Source organism: Lichenostomus cassidix, chromosome Z, assembly GCF_008360975.1.
Source record: "Lichenostomus cassidix isolate B80296 chromosome Z, HeHo_3.0, whole genome shotgun sequence".
NCBI lineage: Eukaryota > Metazoa > Chordata > Aves > Passeriformes > Meliphagidae > Lichenostomus > Lichenostomus cassidix.
The window spans coordinates 31,922,250-31,943,696 of record NC_139511.1 but is presented as its reverse complement, the minus strand read 5'-3'; the positions used below and the strand labels follow the sequence as shown (position 1 = coordinate 31,943,696).

General features: G+C 37.0%; 1 protein-coding gene across 2 annotated transcripts in view; it reads right to left on the bottom strand.

The window, feature by feature from the left end:
• Positions 1-19,671, bottom strand: part of SLC27A6 (solute carrier family 27 member 6) — a 36,936-nt gene extending 17,265 nt beyond the window's left edge. Inside the window, exons 1-4 of one of the 2 annotated variants that reach the window (XM_085042397.1) lie at positions 18,708-19,671; positions 10,743-10,949; positions 8,444-8,602; positions 7,298-7,422 (exon numbers count right to left, since the gene is read on the bottom strand). In XM_085042397.1, coding sequence (XP_084898523.1) covers positions 7,298-7,422; positions 8,444-8,602; positions 10,743-10,949; positions 18,708-19,221 — 1,005 coding nt within the window. In that variant the 5' untranslated portion in view covers positions 19,222-19,671. The remainder of the gene's footprint in view (positions 1-7,297; positions 7,423-8,443; positions 8,603-10,742; positions 10,950-18,707) is intronic. The other variant, XM_085042396.1, reaches the window with a different exon arrangement.
• Between the last annotated feature and the right edge of the window lie 1,776 nt (positions 19,672-21,447).

Genomic DNA, 21,447 nt, shown 5'->3' with positions numbered 1-21,447 from the left:
AGAGACAAACGTGCATATATATAGACACAGTAATTAAGTTAGTCTTTCATCAGGCTAGGAACATTCAAAACCACTAGAGACCAAGCTAATAAAAAGGTGACTTTGTTTCTACTATTTATACTTTAAGAAAAATAAAAGCCTTGATAGCTGTTTGCTGAAAAGACACAAACTAGGACGAACTAGCAGACAGTGGCCTACATAGGTTATGGTGTTTGGGGTTTTTTCCCAAAAGAACAAATACCACATCATTTATAGGTGCAGTTACTTCAATTCCTCACATTACTTTGGCTAGTTTATATTAATTTAGCACAAAATTGTTTCCCTAGTGGAAAAGATACAGAGTAGACCCAGCAGGTCAGCATCTACTTACAGCAGATACACTGTTAGGTTGCATTGCTGCAACTGCTATATTTGTGATTTAGTCAGCTCCAACATAGTTGTACCTGTCTGTCAATACAAGATTCCCTGAAGAGTTTTCAGAGCTTTCTGTCATGCATTTAGCAGTCTTTCAACTGCAAGAATGAAAATTATATGTAATTTAATCTCCCACGAGGTTTAACAAGTATGAAGAAAACTATTACAATGAGGGAAATTTCAAGCAGTGTTTTACTCACGTTAGTTTTACATGTGAGTAAATTAATACAGCTATATTTTATCTATTTTTATATTTTTTATAACTAATGTATGACATTAGCTCATGTTAGCTTTATGAGTAACTAACCTTCTATGTAAAGTGAGGCACAGTAAATAAAACAGAGTTAGCCACTCTAACATCGGTCACCTCTTTTTTAACATCAAATATTACGTATATTATTGTCCAGATCACTGCCAAAGTCCAACCCCTAGGACAGGCATGTTGGTATCCATGGGCACTGTAGCTGAATAGCTAAAAAGGAAATAAAATGCTGCAAGCAAGAGAAGGGAAGGAAAAGAGATGGTAATTCCAACACATTACAATAACATGGTTGAGTGATGAGCGCTCAGGGTGTCCTAATGAAAAGTAAATACATATGCAGGAACTTGTGCTTTAAACTGACTAGACCAAATAGTCATGCTTTGAATTTTTGCCATATTCAGTCAGCATTTCATCAATTCGTTTCCCTTTCTGACAATAAATAGAATTATAGGAATAGAAGGAATTCCAAGGAGTCGCCTAGTACATCTCTCTTCTAGCAGAAACGCTCTGCTATCCCTGTGCCATTCTTGACACCTGATCAAGCTGTGGCATGCCAGCCAGCTGCCCTGCAACAGTTGGTATGCACCAACAATTGTGTGTGTGCATATTCTTAGCTCACTGCATGTTCTTAGCTCACTTTCTATGCTAAAAGCTGAATTATTCAAAAAATAAAAGCTGTATTTTCTCACAGTATCTCATTTACAAAGGGCTCAGTGCCTTCCCCTGGTCAGCAACCACATTGTTCGTTCAAATAAGTTCAAATTGCATGTCCTGTGATAATTCCTTATGATTCATGTTTCTGAATGTGAATAATAGCTCTCCACAGATAGTTAAGAGATTTTAGAATAACTGAATGCTCGAACATCTTTCCAAGGTTTCCAAAAATATCTATTTATTTTCTTGCACTTCAGTGATTCTGAAGTAAAATGGGGGGTCAGCCTACATCCACTTATTTCTAACAGTAAAGGTGAAGCACTTTTTCAATGCCTTTTTAATTGAAATCAATGCGTTAATGGGCAAGAACTGTTCTTAACTTACACCTAGATTTTTTTTTTTCCACTTGTTCTGCCAAGATCTTTGAACTATGTACCAAACATCTGCACACATAATAAATCAGTTTGACGCACTATGTCTCCATCTTGCGTGCTTGTTTCTTTTGTATATTAATTAATTGACAAGTCAAGATCTGCCTTATTACATTAAATACCACATACCTGGGATTTTTCATCTGGCAGTCTTTTCTCAAGTGTTCTTAATAAACTACTTGAACTATCTACGTGATTAAGCTGTTGGTAAAAGCCTTTTAGAGTGCTATCAACAGTATACTAAGTGGTGCAGGAAGGATTCATGATTGCAGCTACATAAAAAAATGTGATTAGCAGCCGCTTTAAAGAAGTACAAGAAAACAAGTTCATTGCCCTACTTTTACTATTTCTGCATAAGGAAAAACCAAATGGCGAGATACAAAGATAATTAAAGAAAAGAAGGCATGAAGTGTTCTCTGTATCATGGCCTTGATGAAACTGAAAGCAATCTCAGGGCCTGAGAATGCAAACATCTGTTAAATATGAAACATGAATAGACGGATGACACAGGATTTGCATTCAAGTATTTACAAGGTATGCATGTAACAACATATTCATCAGTTCCTCTACTGACACATTAGCATTGAAAAAGTGGCATCAGGTAGTTTAGTAGACTATAAGATGGGAGATATCCTACTGTTATAGATTTAATACATTTTTCAAGATGCACATCCATGTTCATGCCCAATTATAACTGCAACTAGATTTTTTGAGCAAAACACATCCCCAAATTTAAAAACACAACTAAAAGAAAACAGGAAGGGTGTGAAGAGATGCATCATAAGAAGGGACAGAACAGTATGAAAACGACACATCTGTCTAGTTCACAAACTGGTTGCTTGCTATTTAGTACAGCTTACTCTCACCCCATTTTTAATTATCAATCTCTTGATAATCTATTAGGACTAGATTATAAAAGAAGCTTTCTTCATTTAGCTCTTCTAATACGAAATGTTTTGTTTAGCCATACTTCCACTTCCTCGGAAAATATCTACCAACAAAAAAAAAGACACTTTTGTCTGTATTCCAGTCAGTAATGTGAAGTAGATCGCTGTATTTTTGGTGATTTCCCCAGGAATATACTAGTCAAAACAAGTTATGCAAAATTTTTCAAAGGTCAATTCAGAGAAGCAATATGAAGCTTCCCTTTGTGAAAGCATGATTGTGATTTCCAGGCTTTAATATAAAGACATTTTCTGCATGACTCCACTAGTTTAACCCAAAAGACAAGTCTAGTAAAAACTGAAAGCTGGAAGGAAGGAAATTGGTCAAGTTGTATGACCTCTGAAGGACTCAGAAAAGTGTTGATCCTAAGTGCTGCAACCAGTAGTTGACATTGCAACTAGCCTTCAGTGCTGTTTTGGATATGAAAAACTAAAGCTTCCTTAAAGCATTATAGATAACCTTTTCTATGAAGAACACCTGAAGACCTTTACCATTACTAGTGGGAAGGACAAGAAAACAGACACAGGATCATCTGTGGATTGAATCCAAAAGAGGTATGCCAGTACATTTAAGTATCAGAAGGCAGTAGGAAAAATAGGTTTTATAATCTGTTTTTAAAGACATTTTAAAAATCACACTGGTGTAGTTATGGCGGTTGAAAACACAAAGTTTGTTGTCACATACAGTCTGGGTTTTGCAAGATCAAATTAATACACTCTAGATGGAAAAAACACAAGATTCCAAATCTCATGGCCTTTTCTAAGTTTCCATTTCAGTTGTGCTGAATATGCTCTCTGGCTAAAAGCTCTCATTTCTCTTATAGTATGTACAAACATTGTTCAATTTCATTTTAGGCACTGTTAATAATGTAGTAAATCAGCAACACCTGAATTAAGAATGATGTCCTCTTATGACACTTGTAAATGGTTTCACTGTTTTTTTTAAAGGACAGATAACCAGAAGAACAAATAAATTGCAAAATCTCCCCCCTGCATATGAAATTTTAGCGAGATGTAGAAATTCTTAATAGCCTTCCCATGGACGGTACAGCTGTGACGGTTTGTAACTGTGTCACATTATTGGTTTGGGGTAATCAATAAAATGTTTATATCAAAAATCTGCAAGGGGCTTGACAAATTTCCACTCCCATTTTAAGGATATCAGAAAGACCAGTTTCCAGTACTGAACATAAATTGAACTAAACTTTAATGGAGAATAAAATGTGATTACAAGTAAAACCTGCACTGTAGAAAAGTGCCTGCTGACTAATTTTTCCTTGCTTATGTGACTATTAAATTCCCATCCTTCAAGGAAAACTGCTTCTAGGTGAGAGACAGTGCTATCCAGCAACATAAACCCTATTCTTGCACCCCTTTCCACAATACTTGAGTCAACTGCAGCAAAATAAATATTCATACTGTTTCCTTATCCCAGTAGTGCTGAATTCCTTGTTTTCTCCTCCTGAACTACTATTGTTCTAACACAGAAGAGTTTTAACAAAATAAATCCTTAAGCATCTTTTCTGAAGCCACTTCAGAGAGCTTAATCCTATCCAAAGAACCCTTGGCCAAACTGTATCTAGTCGAGAGACTGTCTTGCCCCAGCTTAACAAAACAAAGTCTGAAAGCTGATATACATGGTCTTATACGCTTAGGTAACCCCAAGGAAATTAGAAATGTTACTGATTCCAAAGGATAACACTGTCTCAATACCAAGTGGACATACAACAGGACACATATTAAATGGGAAATTCTAAGAAATTATATAATTATTTGGAAAACCGACTTTGAATACAAGCAGAAGTTTTAATAGAGATTTTATCTATTTCATGCAAGGTATCATAAATCATACAAATAGCGTCATACTGTATCACAGCTTATGACATATTGATTGAAAAACTGATTTCTACCCTCTGTAGCACACTTCAGGATTCAGGTCTTTACAGAAAAGCAGGAAAGAGATGCTGCATTACCATTCCTGTCTTTCCAAAAGCTTCAGGATGTAATGACTTATTTAAATAGATCATTACGTCAAATTCGAAATAAATCTGTAACCACCTTTGGCAGGTTTTGTTTACAGTTTAAAATTTAAAATAGTCACAAGCCTCTAAGGGAAATACATCCACAGATTAGTAGAGAAGTATTTCCAAGGCTTTTGCTAAGAGAGGATATAGGGAGCTCTGCTATGCCATACTTTTATAGTTTTGCAGATCATTGTTAATAAAGATTTTGAGCAACATCTGCCAGCAATACCAAGTTATTAATTTTCTGAATATTCTTTTTCACTGGAGTAGTTACACTAGTATCTTAGAGAAGGATCCATTTTGTAGCTACTGATGGCTATTAGCCATCAATGCTGGTTATTGTATTTTCACCACAATCAAAACACTGCAGAAAAGGTGTTTGGAAGGAGACAGGCATTAGGATTACTCACTTAGATGCCCAGCAAAATCTATGAACATCACATAATGCCACGTCTTTGTACTTGTGCCTACAGAAAAAAGACAACTTCCTTTTCTAATAAAAGCTCTTTATAGACAACAGATTACTGAACCAAACTGGATGCAGAATAATTTCAGAAAAAATCTACAGCAAGAGTCTTCAAGAGCCGTTGCAGATGTGAGTGGGAGACAGAATGATCAAACAAGAAAAAAACCAAAAAGAAAAGCTCAGCCAAGAGTCTGTATGCTACCGCAGCGACTTGCCCAAAGTTCAGTTCAAAATCTATGAAACAAGAGGTCATAGCGTGGACTCCAACTGTAAGAAATATACCATTCATTTCAAGTTTAGTGTTAAAGAAAGAACTTAAGAAGATAATTGCTATGGTTTTAATCTGTGTTGATTAGAAGGGCTTTGTAGCACTCTAATCTTGAGAACACTGCCCACATAATATCTTCACAGAACTTTAAAACCTGTCATATCTTTCTCATGCTGCTACTTCTACATTAATGAAACTTAAATAGAGAATCCGACTTAGGAAATTATTCTACCTACTTGAAACCTTAGAGTGAATTGCATAACATATTTTAAAATCTTCCACTTATTTGTGTGAACATGTTTCTCTTCCAGTTTTAACATGATAGATACTTAATATTTTTCTCCAAGTACCTAGCTGTCAAACTGATATGTTTTATAATTTTAATTTTTCTTGAGAAGGCTTAGCAAGCAAGCAAAAACAAAAACAGCCCTGTAGCCTCACAGAGGAAAGTTTAGACATGCCAGCTCCTAGCAAGTATGTACATAAGTTAACAAATAGAATATTTATACAGTTAATGAATAGTTAAGGATTGTATAACCATTGTATGCAGTATATAAATAGTTAATGATAGTATAAATTACTTTATCTGCACAATTTAAAATTGTTTTGTCTTCATGAGGGCTCGGTAAGGATTTTAAAATTGAATGTTTCAGAAATTAAGTATATTAATCTATAATTCTTGCTTTCAGATCAAAAGGGGTGGGAAAGAAAGCCATCCTCTCCCTGTACAATAAGAGAAAAGGGGAACAATTAATATCTCAGACTGCAAACATTGCAAAATCTGTGGTTTTGGAGAGAAGGGAAATGACATCGCAGAAATCAAGTTAGCGTACAATGAAGAAAAATCATAATTTATAAAAACTATGCACTTCCTATGTCTTGATTTTTCTTATGATAACTTGATTTTTTTGTTATCCTGTAACATTTTATTTATTTTACTATAAAGTCACCCTCCCCCAAAAACCTAAATATGAAAAACAAACAAACAAAACCCCAACATGTAAGAAAAAAAATCAGTAGGGAAGATATCACTATTTTGGTTTCTCATCACTACCAGTGGTATTCACTGGGCCATCATGCTCCCTGTGAACTTCAAGAACTTCCACTTTCCTGAGACATGCAGGGATAGTGCAGTAGGATCTATGACCCACAACTACATTGCTTAAAGATACTTTTGAAAATTTTCCTGAGGGAAGAGCCACCCAATGACCTTTTACATTCTTTGGTCAGCAACTTAAGATATTAATGCAAATTATTATTCTGTTGGAAAACAAGAATGATTTGCATTCTCTTATTTTAGAATACTGCTTAAGGAGGATGTTAATGATTTTCAGATTAAATATTTTGTGTTACGCGTACCTTTTCTTAAAAGATGAGTAATTTTAATAAAATTCACCGAAAAGAAAATAAACCATTGATTATTTTTATGAAATAACAAAATGAAATCATGGCAGTGGCAAAGGGAGTCTGTTTAAAGAGATAATAGTTACACTGTATCCAATGTCTGTACAGAAGAAAACACATGGAACAGTAATCCTCATTCTCAGAACTTACCTTGCAAAATTCTGTAACATAGTATTTTTTCACCAAATGATACTGAATCAGTTTTTAGTCTCAAAGTCACTCATAATACTTTTAGTGCATCTTCATGATTAAAGCCATTATTTGTATTAAGCATCTACAGATCACCAAATATTTGCAGAGCCTCACATAAAGAGAAGGGCAGAGGGACATGTCCAATACAGTTTAATTACCCTTTTAACATACCCATATTAAGAAAAATAAATGTACATATCACTGACAGATAAATAGGCATCACTTTGATTCCACTTACCACTGGCTGATTGCAAAGGTAACGGCAGAGTTCTCCAATGTACTGGATGACAGTCACATTGTACTTTTTGCAGTCACTCCAAAACTGACTAGCTGAGAACTTCTTCTTTAACACACAGGTTGCACCTTTATGGAAACAGCAGAAAAAGAAATTAAGCAATTTCTCTGTATGGCAGCTGAGCTAAAAAACAGAACATCCGAGGAACTAAGACAGCGTCACTCAGAGAACTAGGTGGTATTTAAGCTTCTTTATTTGTGGATGTGTGCTCAAACCTGGTGGACAAAGAAGCAAAAGGAAACCAACCTCCTGGCTGAGACAGTAAAGCAATAGATTAGAACTTAAAAACAAGAAGACAGCTTCTCATTGTTGGTATTGTAACATCATTTAAGAGTTTAGCCTGAACTCTTTTGTTCAGCATTTAGCTGAAAATATCCCAAAAATTCAGGCTGATTAGCAAATCACTTGGGTATTGCTGAAGCCTGATTTCTCAAGAAAGTATTCATCAATGCAGATTCAGACAGAATTAATCCATAACACAATGATCTTTCCCTTGCTGTGACATGTAATTGATGCATAAGGAAACAGAAAATATTTGCCTTGGAGTTCCAAATAAATCTTTTGTAAGACAGTTGTTGTGGATACACACACTGTCTCAGTAGTAAATGTGTTTTATTGTTAGTGTCAAAACAGGACACAAATTAAATGGAAAAAATGCTATATGTCATTAAAAAATACACGGAAAAGCTGTATGTTTACTATAAATAAATTTGTCAATATTTTAAGTTCACCAAAATTCATTTTTGTTCTATTCTAGTGTACAATGCTTAGTCTATATGTATACTAATGAGCCATCCATGCTGACAAAATATTGCATATGTCCTAAACTGCCTTTTTACCTAAATATAAAAGAAAGTAAAAACATTTGTGATGCAAATTATGATAACTAATTCCTCTCCACAAAGACAGCTTGTAGAGATCCTTTGTTATTACAAAACTCTCCCTCTCCCCAGAATATACAACTATTCAAAAAAAGACTATTAATTTAATTGGAGCAAAGCATTAGTTTCCCTAGGGGTAGTGAACTGCATTTTGTACAATTTTATAATAATTAATTCTCTATTAACAACAACATCAAACGAGCCTTACCCAGTTCAATGCATCCACCAATGCCAAGAAGAGAAGCTGCACTGTGATAAAGAGGCAGAGTAATGTAAATTATGTCTTGTGCGGTAGCCCCAAAAGCCCACAGACCGGCAGCTCCTTTAAGTACTTGTAAATGACTAATGACTGCTGCCTTCGGAAGACCTGTACAAAAACCATAAAATAATGCATAAAGCTTCTCTTAAATAGAGCCCAACTTTTTTTTTTTCACTGCACAGTCTCTAAAATCATAAAAAAATCAATTCTTTCTTTTGTAACCAAATTATCAACCATCTTTGTAGATAGCCATAAACAGACAACTAGCTGTTTAATACAATATTGCATGTTTTTTCTGTATACATAAAGTTTAGCCAGTCTGTAACCTCATCTCTTTGCTATTTAGTCTGATGTCATGTCCATTCAAATAAGGGAAAGCATGAAGATATTCAGTGGTTTTCCTGCTATCAAGTTATATGAGCAAGAAGGGACAAAAACATTTACTCTACATATGGACTTTTTTTTAACAGAGGTATCAAACTCTCTCAAACAAGAGTCATAGTGACTGTAAGGTAAATAAGAAAGGTATGGGGTCTACACAGAGTAGATCACACAGCAGGTGCTTATCTAAGAATCATACAGCTACATGTTTCTTTGTTTCAAAACTCCATGAAGAATTATAAAGAATTAAAAAAAAAAAATCAGTGAAAAGATCTTGCCAGTTAGGTTCTTCTGAGTAAGTTTCTAGAGGTTCAGCACAGCATTTCTGTTCAGCAACACTCAGACACACAAGCAAGGGCTTCTTGGGCTACTACTCTGGTACACACTAATTTGAGATGGGGATGTGATCTTGCATTATATTCTCAAACACACAAATTTCAGTCTGAGTCAGGCTGTTGATGAACAGTGAGAACTGTTCAATTTTTCAAAAAATGTAATGGCTCACAAAGTTTCCTCATCTATTCTAGGAAAGCTTTTGTTCATTTGAAGATTTAGCTAGAGCTGTGGAGAGTCTAGCTACACCTCAAGACTACTCCAGTGCCCATCACACTAAAGAAAAAAGCCAATATGCCTATGTTGCGAATGAACTGCTTATACCAAGAACTTTTCTACTGTCTTGGGTTTTAAATTCTGCCTTTACAGAGAGAATACTACAGACTGTGCAAAATTCTCCTTTCTTTTAACTAAGTTTATCAGTCATTGGTTTATCAAAATGTGTGAAAATGCTCAGTTACTCACAGTAAGTTATTCCATACTTTTCAGACTAAACAAAACTTATGGTTTTAGTTACATAAATAGAAATCCAATGTTACTTAATCTATTACATAAAATCTTTCAAAAATACTTTAAGTTCTACATAACTGAAGTTTGAGATTTCACACTGATATCCTGATTGCAGTCGTAAGAACATAATCACCCAACCTGGATAATTCCGTAGTATTTTTTCGCTAATTTTAACTCCCTACTTTTATCCAGCAACCTCAAACATATTTATGTTAGTAGTACAACAAGAAAAACCTCACCTCTTGACAATATTTATAACTTCCTAATTTTTTATTGTAGGCTGATGTAATCCATCACAATAATGATGATGAATAACATCATCCTTATTTCCTATTCTTCATGAGAACCTGAAGCAAATAAATTATTATTCGTATGAAAAAACAAAGCCTCAAACCACATATGCATTTTTAATCTTCATGTGACTAGAAATGTTGTGCTCAACTGAATGCGAATGCCAATCTGCTCATCTTAAAAACATCATGCTGCCTTTCATGTCAGTGATCAGGTAGCTTTAAGTCTTAGCTTCTTAGCTGCTGGAGCACAATTCAGACATCTGTTTCTAAACTAAAGGCTAGTAACTTAATCCTATTTTCTGTCTCTACAGTGACCTGCACAAAATATCACCTAATGAAAGAAAAACAAACGTCTATTTGCTTGTTTCAAGACTGGCTTTTAAAGTTCTAGGTAAAACCTTAAGAATTTTAGCTAGGCAGCATTACATGACCAAAAAATACTATCTATTAGGATTGTAAACCGACCAAAAAAGCAATGTTTTATAAACACCTTAGCTGTGAAGTAGTAAGAGGTAAAGCCTCTCATAATATTTGTACAATGTCGCAGGAAAAAGAAATCCATAAACCACTGAATATAAATGGTTATATACGAGAAATGTGAGTGTTTTTCTATAATAATGCTTCTAGATGAGAAACATTACATTTTTGCTATTAAGATATTAGAGTTTCAGAAAAACCACGGTTCTAGATGAAAGCTGAAGGAAAACACAGACTCTTTAGCAGACAAGTACCTGTTGTTCCTGAAGTAAATATGTATAAAACAGCTGACTTGAGGTTGTTGGCAGAGCATTGATTAACTGGAACAGGGTCTTCAGATGCAGCTTCTATTTTGTCTAAAAGGGTATGCACACCTGGAAACGTGGAGTCTTTGGCCATTATCCAAACACTAACATCTTTCTGAAGTTTAGGAAGAATTTCTTCCAGTGTCCCAAGCAAATCTTAAAAATTAACATGAAAGAATGTTAGTTATATTATGTCTTCACAGAACTAAAGAATAAGGTATTTTTCTCCCAAAAGTTTTACTTTTTATAATAGAAAGAGAAATGAAAGTCACCTCCATGGATTTAAATAGATCCAATAAAATAACGATGAACTAGAATGAAAATTCACTGAAAACAGGATGTAATGTGCTAAAAATACTGCTAATCCCACACAGTCTAGTTGCCAGCTAGCTCTCAAGGCAAACTTGTGAGCCTTGACTACATAACTTTGGGTAACACTTAGTCATTGCTAAGACCAGAATGAAGTGCATTTAAATTTCAACTTCAAATAAGTCTTGAAGAAATCCACTGAAGATGCAAGTCAAATATATACATAAATGGTAATTACAGTACAGGTTTCCTTGGATGTCCTCAACAGCAATCTCCCATTGAGAAGCCTTTTTTTTTTCAAAAGCACAGAAGTGACTAATTTAAAAACAAACAGTATCAAGTTTATTTTCTAGGCATATCAGGAAAGAAATAATGATAGAGGTTCCCAGACTAAATAAAAACAGAATATAAATGTAGAGGCCAATCCCTAAATAATCCGTTTCTGTTTTGAAGCATTTTTACAATGTCACTCTCTCAGAAGACTGCACAGTCACTAAAGTACTAATCCAGGAAACATATCAAGAACAGAACAATACTGCTTCAAACAGAACTCATTTACACTTAAGTGCTTTAATATATAACAGTCTAAGTAATTAATCTTGCAAATATTCCTGTGGGTATAAATTTATTTTATTATCTCCGTTTTTATAGATGAATAAACAAACAAAGCTGACATGACTCACCCAGAACCTCACAATGAGGCACTGCCAGAGCCAGCATTTGAAATCCTGATGTCAATTCCAAACTCATTTCACAAATACTAAATATGGATACCATTAGTGGAATGCATACATTTTATGCCAAAACAACTTAAGATTTTTAATCTTTCAGAAAACTACTTTCCTAATGACAGACTCATGTAAATATTTTAATTAATAACATACTAATCTGTATTGCTTTTATATATAGCCCCCTATCATCAACTAAACATGTTTTACAAATCTGAAGCCTACAGAGTACAAGTTTTACATATTTTATGAACATTCAGCAAACAGATCTGATACAGTGTAACATTTGAATTCTTGTGTTCCACCCTCTTTGTACTGCAGGATGATTTCTTCCTGAAACCCAAATAATTTTAAAAATTTGAAAGGTAGATAGCCTCCAGTTTGAATCACTGGAGTACAGTCCCATTACAGACAGCAACAGAGTGAAAAAATGTGAATCAAAAATAATGTTAAGAACAGTAGTATTAACTGCAGGAAACCTGATGTAGTGAATGTCAAGGTTGATTAGCACGTTAATTCTACCTTGCTGCTGTATAACAGAATTATGGTATTTTTTGAGAAAAAAGTAGAAAAACACAACTGTACTATTTCTAATACCTATTAATAAACCAAGTGTGATGAAACAACTATATACAGATTACTTCTTATACTTATTTTTGTCTTTCTATTATGCATACAAGTCTCTCAAATATACTAAGGATAGCTTGTGTAGGTGCAAGTTAGACTCAGAACCTAGCAAAAGAAACAGAAATGTTAGAAGTAGTTGTAGTTCTATTTCTGTTCTCAAAAGTAGTAAGAGAATATAGCATTCTCTGTCATTCTTTATTAATGCACTGGCTCCATCTACAATCCAAGTCTGTCAAGAAGAGAGGGACTTGCCTCTTTTTTCTTTTTCCCCCTTTTCCTGCATCAAAGGAAGAAAGATGGCAACTATGGCAATTCAACCCTACAGACACAATTATTTAAGATCCAAGAATGACATGAGGACAGAGCTCCTTTTTAGTAGACTGAAACATACTTACCCAAAATAGTTAGGATTAATCTTCAAATTAAGCATACACACAGTTTATGTTCTCTCTAAACGCACACTCTTAAAATCAATGGCTACTATTTACTTCTGCTGAACTACTAAATGATTACACAGCATAATTTTTTCTTCTGTGCTCAGGAATCCACAACTTGGAACAATACATGAACAGCTTGTAATTAAATGTTATCATGAATAAAACTTCTCAGTAGATAGCAGAGAACAGCACAAACAGTAAGTTGTTTCCTGAACAAAAAAAAAGGTAATTTAAAACAGCTGTATTCAAAGTGCCAGAAACAGAAAGCTACTTCTGGAACACACAGGAGATGGGGTGTTTGAAGACGACTCTCAGTTGTAGTAGCCCATTTCCAAATAATAATTCTAATGATAGTCAACTGACATTCTGTTTCACAAAGAAAAAACTTCTGTGCCAGACATTGTGTAGGACTCTCAAGCGTTTACATATCTTTTCCACCAGTCAGGAAGACAGAGCCATCTTGGAAGAACTGTAATTTGATTATTTCTAGAGGTACCTTGTATGTGCACTTTATCATATAGAAAAGCAATTACAATAAAGCAACTCAGCTATTTAAACTTGGAGTTTCTCTCAAGTACTTGCTTACTTTTTACACTATGAAAGTATATTCAGGTTTTGGATTACTTGTTTTGGAAGAAATGCCTGCTCATATAAAATTTGGCAAGTTCTGTCTGTGTTGTTTAGATAGTTTGTGTACAAATGTTCACCATTTGCTAATTATTTGGCTCCTACTGGGAATATATGTCTGGAATTGATCAGGATGGATAGGTTTTTCCACTTGTTTTTACTTTTCTTCTCCTCTTACTTTTAAAGTATAATTCAATGAAAGTTTATGAAACTGTTACTTTATACTCATATGAATATATAACTCAGCTACATCTTTTGAGAAAGCAAGGAAAATATGTTTTGAACTTCTGTCCTAGGCTTTCAGTTGCACAAAGGTTTTTTTATGTTATTTTCTAGCAAAGAAATCATGCAGGCTATTGGCAAGGACACAGTCCCACACTGATGAAAGGAATACATTAGATTATGAGATCAGCTTGTACTGAACAGTAAGTTTCTCAGAAAGAAAACTCTATGAAATGGTTCTTACATAACTTTGATGTGTACTCTGGCTGATATGCTCAGGAAGTTATATCAAGTCCAAACTCTTCCCCACACTGTCTGGCCTCAGAAAATAATTGTTACTTGTACTTGAACCCCCAAGTGACTCAGCACAACTTCTCACAGAGTAATAATAGTGAAAGTCAGCTGTGGCTAAGGATCAGTGTTGGTATCTTGAAGCACCACTGAAGGTGGTAAAGGTAATAAAACATAAACCACCTCGCAAATTACAGTTGGCTTTTTCCACTCAAAGACCATCTCGGACAAGACAGAGACTAAGTAAGAGCAAGTGATCAAAGAGATGTAGTGTCTAACAGAGCAGGTAATGGTATCTTCCACAGGTTTTCCATGGTTTCCTTGTCCTAAATGTTTAAGTCCAAATAGCTTTTTATTCCAAATGGATGAGAAAAGGTAGTTTTGATAGAATCCATTCCTTTCTTTTCATTCAGTGACTAACATGAAAGATGATACTTCTACATGTATGTAACGTCATATGACCTTAATTTACAAATACCAAAAAATACTTTGCTTATTCTCTTTCTCCAGAATGTAGACATGCTTCAGTCTACTTCAGAATACACTCAGCAGCAGCAGAAAGCATTGCTAGTGCCTCAAGAGGAAAGAATCCTGGCCAGAAAAAAGGTGCTGTACAGCTGGGAGATGCTCCTCTGTACAGAACTGCAAAATCACAGGATGGCTGTGAACAGAAGGGGCCTCTGGAGGTCATCTCAGTCTGATCTCCCTGCTCAAGCAGAGCCACGTAGAGCAGGCTGCTCACACGTGTCCATGTGGCATGTACACTCCCTTAATAGCCTTTGTTATCAGGACTGATGCAAATCAGTCTCACGGAGTTTAGAAAGCAATCCTCTGACAGCTGAATCCTCGCATCAGAAGTCATGATGGCAGTCTGGGATGTCCTACTCTGTGCTGAACTCTTCCCAGTAGGAACACACAAAAAATGCCCTGGAAAATAAATTCCATTTGTGCATTTCTTGTGGGTCACTAGACTGTAAGTGTTGTTTAATAGTATTGCTATTACACTGCAATAAATACCATGGTACAAAAGATGCAACCTTCTTCAATCAATAGAAATATTCCCCAGAAAGGACATAGTGCCTTAAAGAGATGTCTTCATTTTAAGCAGTACCTTATCTCCTCTGTTTAACCAGCAGCTTTTAAACAACTAAGGGTGGCATAATCTGGTAACAAATGTAGGAAGGACAAACACCTTTTGAAAGAGAAGAGCATACATCTCTTTTACAAGCTAGTTAATTACTGTTTTATTAAAAATGCAGTTTTAAACTCCAGCTTTTGACTCTTTTTCAAGAAACATTCCCCAAAATGGGAGTAGTGGGAGACTACTGTAATGGGAGTGTTTCTGGGAATGGAAGTGTGAGGTTAAGTAACAAATTAAAGCAAGAGCTAAATACTCTGGGAACATGGCAGACAAATTAGAGTAGTTAAAGTAAAAAATGCTCTAACACAAAGAAAAATGGAATTATTGGAAAGGAAGTGAAAGACTAAATATTGGCAAATCATAGAATCTATATTTGTGTTTTAGCCAGAACCTGGATGAGAAGACAAAAAAATTTACTTGATTGCACTAAATGAGTTAAGGCAATATCAGTATCATAGGGGAAAAAAATCAGCCTTTTAGAGACAGCCATTTCATACAAGAAATCAGCAAGACGAAGCAATCTTGAAGTTTTTATAGCATATCTGAGGCTTAAAAACAAAACATTTAATTGCTGAGTTCACAGAATACATTAAGTCAAAATCAAACCCACAAAACTTAACTACTACTGGAATACTGTCGTCTAAAGTTAGAAAAAGCAATCCAAGTATCAGAGAATTGTCAGACCAGAAGAAAGGGTGGTTCCAAAAGCTGAAATAAAGACAAGATGATACTAATTGGATGGGGATACCAAACTACAATGTCTGAAAAATATGCAGGCACACAGCAAGAGTGAAGAGTAAAATAGAGTACAGTAAAATGAGAGTGATTTTACAAGAGGCAGTACGAAAAATGTAACAAAGTATAGAAGAAAATGCAACCAAAAATGTTATCCAGCCTATTTGTATCACATTTTTAAAAAATAAAAGTATTTTTGAAAATCAGGTACAAAAAAAAAAGCTTCAAGATGCAATCATCTCACACAAAAGGAGGCTACATCACCATTCTGAGCAGGGAAGATTTAGCTATAAACAATTATCTGTGGGAGTTGTTTTAGATAGAAGCTGAAGGTGGAAGGCTCCCTTCAGCACATGTGAAACCTTAATATTAACTACATATAGAGTAAGATATAACATTAGGCCCTGTATACAGGTTCCTGTTCTAATGTGCTACTACAAACAAGAATTTCCAGAATTGGTTTTGCTGAGCACAGGCCATCAAATTGTTAAGGGGGTAATTTCTGCTGTGATGCAGTCTATGAATAAAATCAAAGGTCATCTGATTAAAAAACCCAGCCTTAGTTGCCAAACACAATGCCTATCTATGGCAATGATAGATATAAGCCCACAAGCTGATTGGTTTTAGTTCAAATGTTTTAACTAAAAAAAACCCTATACTAAGTTTAAGCTATCCACACTCCAGTGAAAATGGTGCCACAAGAGCAAAATGCACAACTCATGTCTGTTGATAAGGAAGAATCCCTTGAAACTCACACTAACACTTGATGAAAAGATGTTTAATACCTCTAAGAATTACTTCACGGACTCTGTAAACCCAGCATTAAACACTGCTCTGCAATTTTTATAAACATTAGGGGAAAATTACTATCTACAATAATTAGGTCCAATATGTTTCTTTCAAGAGTGGTATAAGTTATTCCTCACAGTCACTGGACTGTGTATAAACCTTCAGTTGCGAAATCTGGACTCCTTTGGAGAGGCTCCCATATGATGTGGTTAATAGCCAAGGACCAAGCAATTTTAACTTCTTTCACAGACACAAATGAGAAAGAGACTCTAAGCCCTGAAGAAAAATATTGAGAAGGCTCATGAGACTGACAGACTTACAGCCAAGACTAAAAGCCATTAATAAATTAAGAAGCCCAAAACGTAAAATACCAACTGAGAGACTAATTTGTTGATATCTCTGTTGCACCATCTGTGTGCACATAGCTCCTCTCCAGTAAGCAGAGGCAGACTCCCAGAACAACCTCATTCAACACAGTTGCTCTTACCATCAGCCGCTGGTAGAAAATTAAGACGGGAGAAACACAGTCCCTGGCCCTGCTCTGCAAATGCTTTTTCCATTTTCATTCATTAGTTAATCTCCCATTTAAATAAAAACTATTCTTAAATAAAAGCTTTGAAGTTTCTGAAGTTTCTCCCTCGCCACAGTCAATGAGCAGGAAGTTCCTGAACATTAATTCCCTTCCTCAATCCATACACTCAGAAGCACACATTCATAAGAAGAGGCTAACCAAGATTTTTTTTTTTTAATTAAGTAAGAATGCAAAATGAAAAGCTGTCAGTTCAGAAGCCTTGTTATCATGTATTTGGATTATATTTAAATTGGCTTTTGTTTCATTGGCTGGTTTTAATTGCCAAGCACCTCAAACCAGCATATCAGATAGAATCAGAATGACATGATTTATAATTTTAAAATATGCAAGGGAAAATCTTAAATCTATTTTTGAAAACACAAATTTTTAGCAGCAGAGAACAGATGGAAGAAAATTCCATCATTCAGGTGTCACAAAAATGTGACAAGGTGCACAAAAACAGGCGTACAAAACCCCATAGCTTGTGTAACAGGAGTAAAGAAAGAAAGATGTGCAACAGAAAAAAGGCAAAGTAGACTTGAAACAATAATTTCAGAGAGGTGAGGCAACATTAATATGCAGTATTTTGATATATTTCCCTCCAAACAAGTGTCAGGATTCTGTGATCTTTCAGCACTGAAAGTTCACTCGCACTTGCCCATAAATGCTATGGCAAATTTATGTTTTGGATCTGTCTTCAGTTTATACATCTATCTAACCGAAGCCCAATTTGAACATACAATGCCCAGGATGCCTACAAGATTTTAAATTCTTTTGAAGGATTTAACAAAAATTAAATACCCCAGAAACATATACCACACACACTACCATCCCTACTTAAACACAAGAATCTCTTCTACAATTCAACACCAAGCTGGTTAGTATGAATCAACCTCCTATGTGCTTTACTCCCAAAACTTTATTCCTGGAAAACTCTAGTATCTCTGCAAGCAGTCGAACAGCAGAGGATGTAAAGTCCAAGCTTAGACCTTCATGTTTTGCAGTATGTTTGTTCAGGAGAAAGATGGGGTAATAGCATGAGAGAATAAAGCCTATGACTTAAATAAGATTAATTCGACTATTTGAGAAGTAATGGAAAATTATTCTTAATAGATAATTTTAATGTTTTCAGAGACACTTTAAGCTACTACTGAAGCAAATAAGCATTTGGAACAGGCTGTATTTAGATGTTGAAAACCCTTCTGCAATGCACATCTTTTAAGAAAAGAATAAATGGATGTCCACAAAGCATGGGTATAATTGATTCTGCCTGAGAGGCTGAAGCTTTGTAACATTCTGAAGCCCCCTCCAGCCCTGTGTTTCATTCATTCTGTGAACATGTGGAAATCAGGCTTCCAATAAAGGATTTGAAGGGCCAGACATGTGGGAGATGTGATATTAAAAGCTTTGGATGTAGGAATCAGGAGTATACCCTACCTGCTCCCACAACCAGTATCTTGGGCTCACAGCTACTGACACAGTGCAGGAGAGATCTGAAGCGCACATTGAAGTTGAGGAACGCCACCACACAGCCCAACTTGGCCAATCCGAACCACACGTGGATGAAGTCCGGCTCGTTGCCCATCAGCAAGGCCACCGTGTCTCCCTTCTTCAGAGCCTCGTGCTGCAGGAAGACTTGCGCTATTCTGTTACTCCTCCGGTCCACATCCCGGTAGGTGTGAACGGTCCCTTCGTAGATGAGGAACGGTTTGTGGGGCTGCTTCTCTGCCAGCTTCACAAACTTGTCCAGGACGGTGACAACCCTCCCTTGCAGCCGGTACATCTCCACTCTCAGCCCATAGGTCAACACTTTAAACAGGTATCTCAGGTCGGCCCAGAAGTAGGGGAAGAAGAGTTTCTGGATGAAGTGCAAAGAAAGAATCCCGACGGCAGCCCCCGGCACCCAGGGGGGCGGCACTGGGAGCGGGTAAAGATCGTCCCAGACACGCATCTCCCCGCAGCCGGGCCGCCGGGCACACGGCCGGGCAGGGCGCGGAGGCGAAGGCCGGCACAGGCTGAGGCTCTTCCCGCCCTCTCCGCCTCCACAGGGGGACAGCCGCGCCAACACCGCTCAGGAGCAAGGGAGACGGGGAGCTCCGACGGCGCCCGCCTCAGCCCCGGCACGGCACGGCACGGCAAGAGCCCCCGCCCGCCTCAGCCTCGCCGCACCTGCGGGACGGCCCGGCGGGAGCGGGGCGGGACTGCCTGCCCTCCCCTTCTCCCCCCGCGGCCCCGGGACTCACGGACAGCGCCGCGCTGCTGGTGCTGCCGGCGAGGCGGCGTCGGCCGCTCCCTGAGCCGGTTGCATAAGGCGCGATCTCCCGCTCACCCCCGCCCCGCGGCCGCAGCCCGCGGTTGGCTCCCGGGCAAGGCGGCGGCGGCCGAGCGCAGGAAGCCTCGCCCCGGGCCGGGGAGGCGGCTCGGCGAGCTCCGTGCGCGGCCCGTGAGGGCGCGGGGAGGCGGCGGGGCAGGTGGCTCCGCGGGCAGGCCCCGCCCGCAGGCCTGGCCCCGAGCGAGTGAGGGAGAGCAGACCCTGGAGGAGATGAGTGTATTCCCAACTTGCTCTAGTACTGTTTTCTTCTGTTTTACCTCTAAGATAGAGACCTGATTAGATTAAGAATGTACAAGCACAGGTCAGTTACGTGAATGCTGACCGGACATCCACTGAAAACAAATTCAAGCCAATTAAACAGAGCAAAACTAGATTATAAGTGGATTTCATGGCTCTTTAAAGGCAACACTGTCAGTAGTTGTTGTAAAAACTGACTGTTTTTCATTGATACTGCAGGGTTCCTTACCTGGGAAGTGCAGCGGGTGTTCTGTCCTACCCAGGTGCACATTCACAGGAAGACAGAAACTTTTAAGTTTTCACCTAGTGAGAATCACTTCTCGCAGAAAGACATTATGTGCGAATAGAGTTCTAGTTTACTTTTCTTAGGTGGAGATAACTTAATGGGCCAATGTTTCAAATTAAAAAAAAAAAAAAATAGGTAAATGCTGTGTTAACCTGCGCTTAACATACAAAACTCACTGTAGTTATTTGATCGACTAGTGTTTGGCTGTTGTTAACTGCTACATAAATGTGCATAGATAATAAATAAAGGGAAAAGTGACGACTGCTAAGGAAGATGTATGCTTATGTGTTGATTTGAAAGAAGACAGCGGTGAAAAGATTCTGATGTGTGCGAAGATTGCTTTGAAGAAGGCAGAAAGCAGAACGCAAGGCAGGTCAGGTTAATGGAAAGCTCTGGGTGTATGGATGAGAGTGAAAGGAAAAGCAATAGGTAATCAATGGAGCACAAAAATAAATATAAAATGGCCTGTTGATGAGAGAGGTTTACATTAAATATACTGTGCTGTGAGCAAAAACTCAGTCAGGCAACATTGCATTTACTAAAGTGACTAATGACTAATATGTCACCAAAGACATGTCACCAGAACAGGGTGGAAGAATTTTGTAGTTTAGATGTTACCAGTGCTGCTAATCCCCAAGAACTGAAATGATGAGCAAGGCTTTAACATATAGACTCTGGTATTCTGAAACACATAATTTCAAAGGAAAATTGTGGGGTTTTGATCTCTGAATTGTCACTGTTCCTGTTAATTATGCACAGAAATTATATCAATATTCCCTACACAGGATCCAAATTTATTGTTATTATCAGCAATAATTTACTTCTTGTGTCCTCCTGAAGGGAGACAGGACAATTTTTTTAATGTATGAATTAATATCCAGTAGTTTTCTGGTCTGTTGTAAAAATGGATAAGACAAGCCAAGAAACATCAATAGGCAATGGAAAACTCACATAACTCAAGTAAAGCCATACTGAAATTGGATTCAAACCCTGCCTGTGCCATAATTCCTGTGGAATATTTGATTAATCTCTTACAAAGTCCTGAAACTGGATTATTTAGTCAATCTATATGCCTAACCTTGCATCTTAAGACCCTCTTAGACCATTGATTTGATGGTTACATAAGCAACTATAGATTAAGACATGAGGATCTGCAGTTTCTATTCTATGCTAAGTGAATAGCACTTAGCATAGAATAGAAAAAAAAGCAAACCCTTAAAATTATCAGACACATTTGACTAATTTTTCTGAGTCAGATTAATCTCCTAGGTGTCTATGAGGACAAGGAGAGCTTGCTCCAAAGAAGACTGAGTATGACTAAG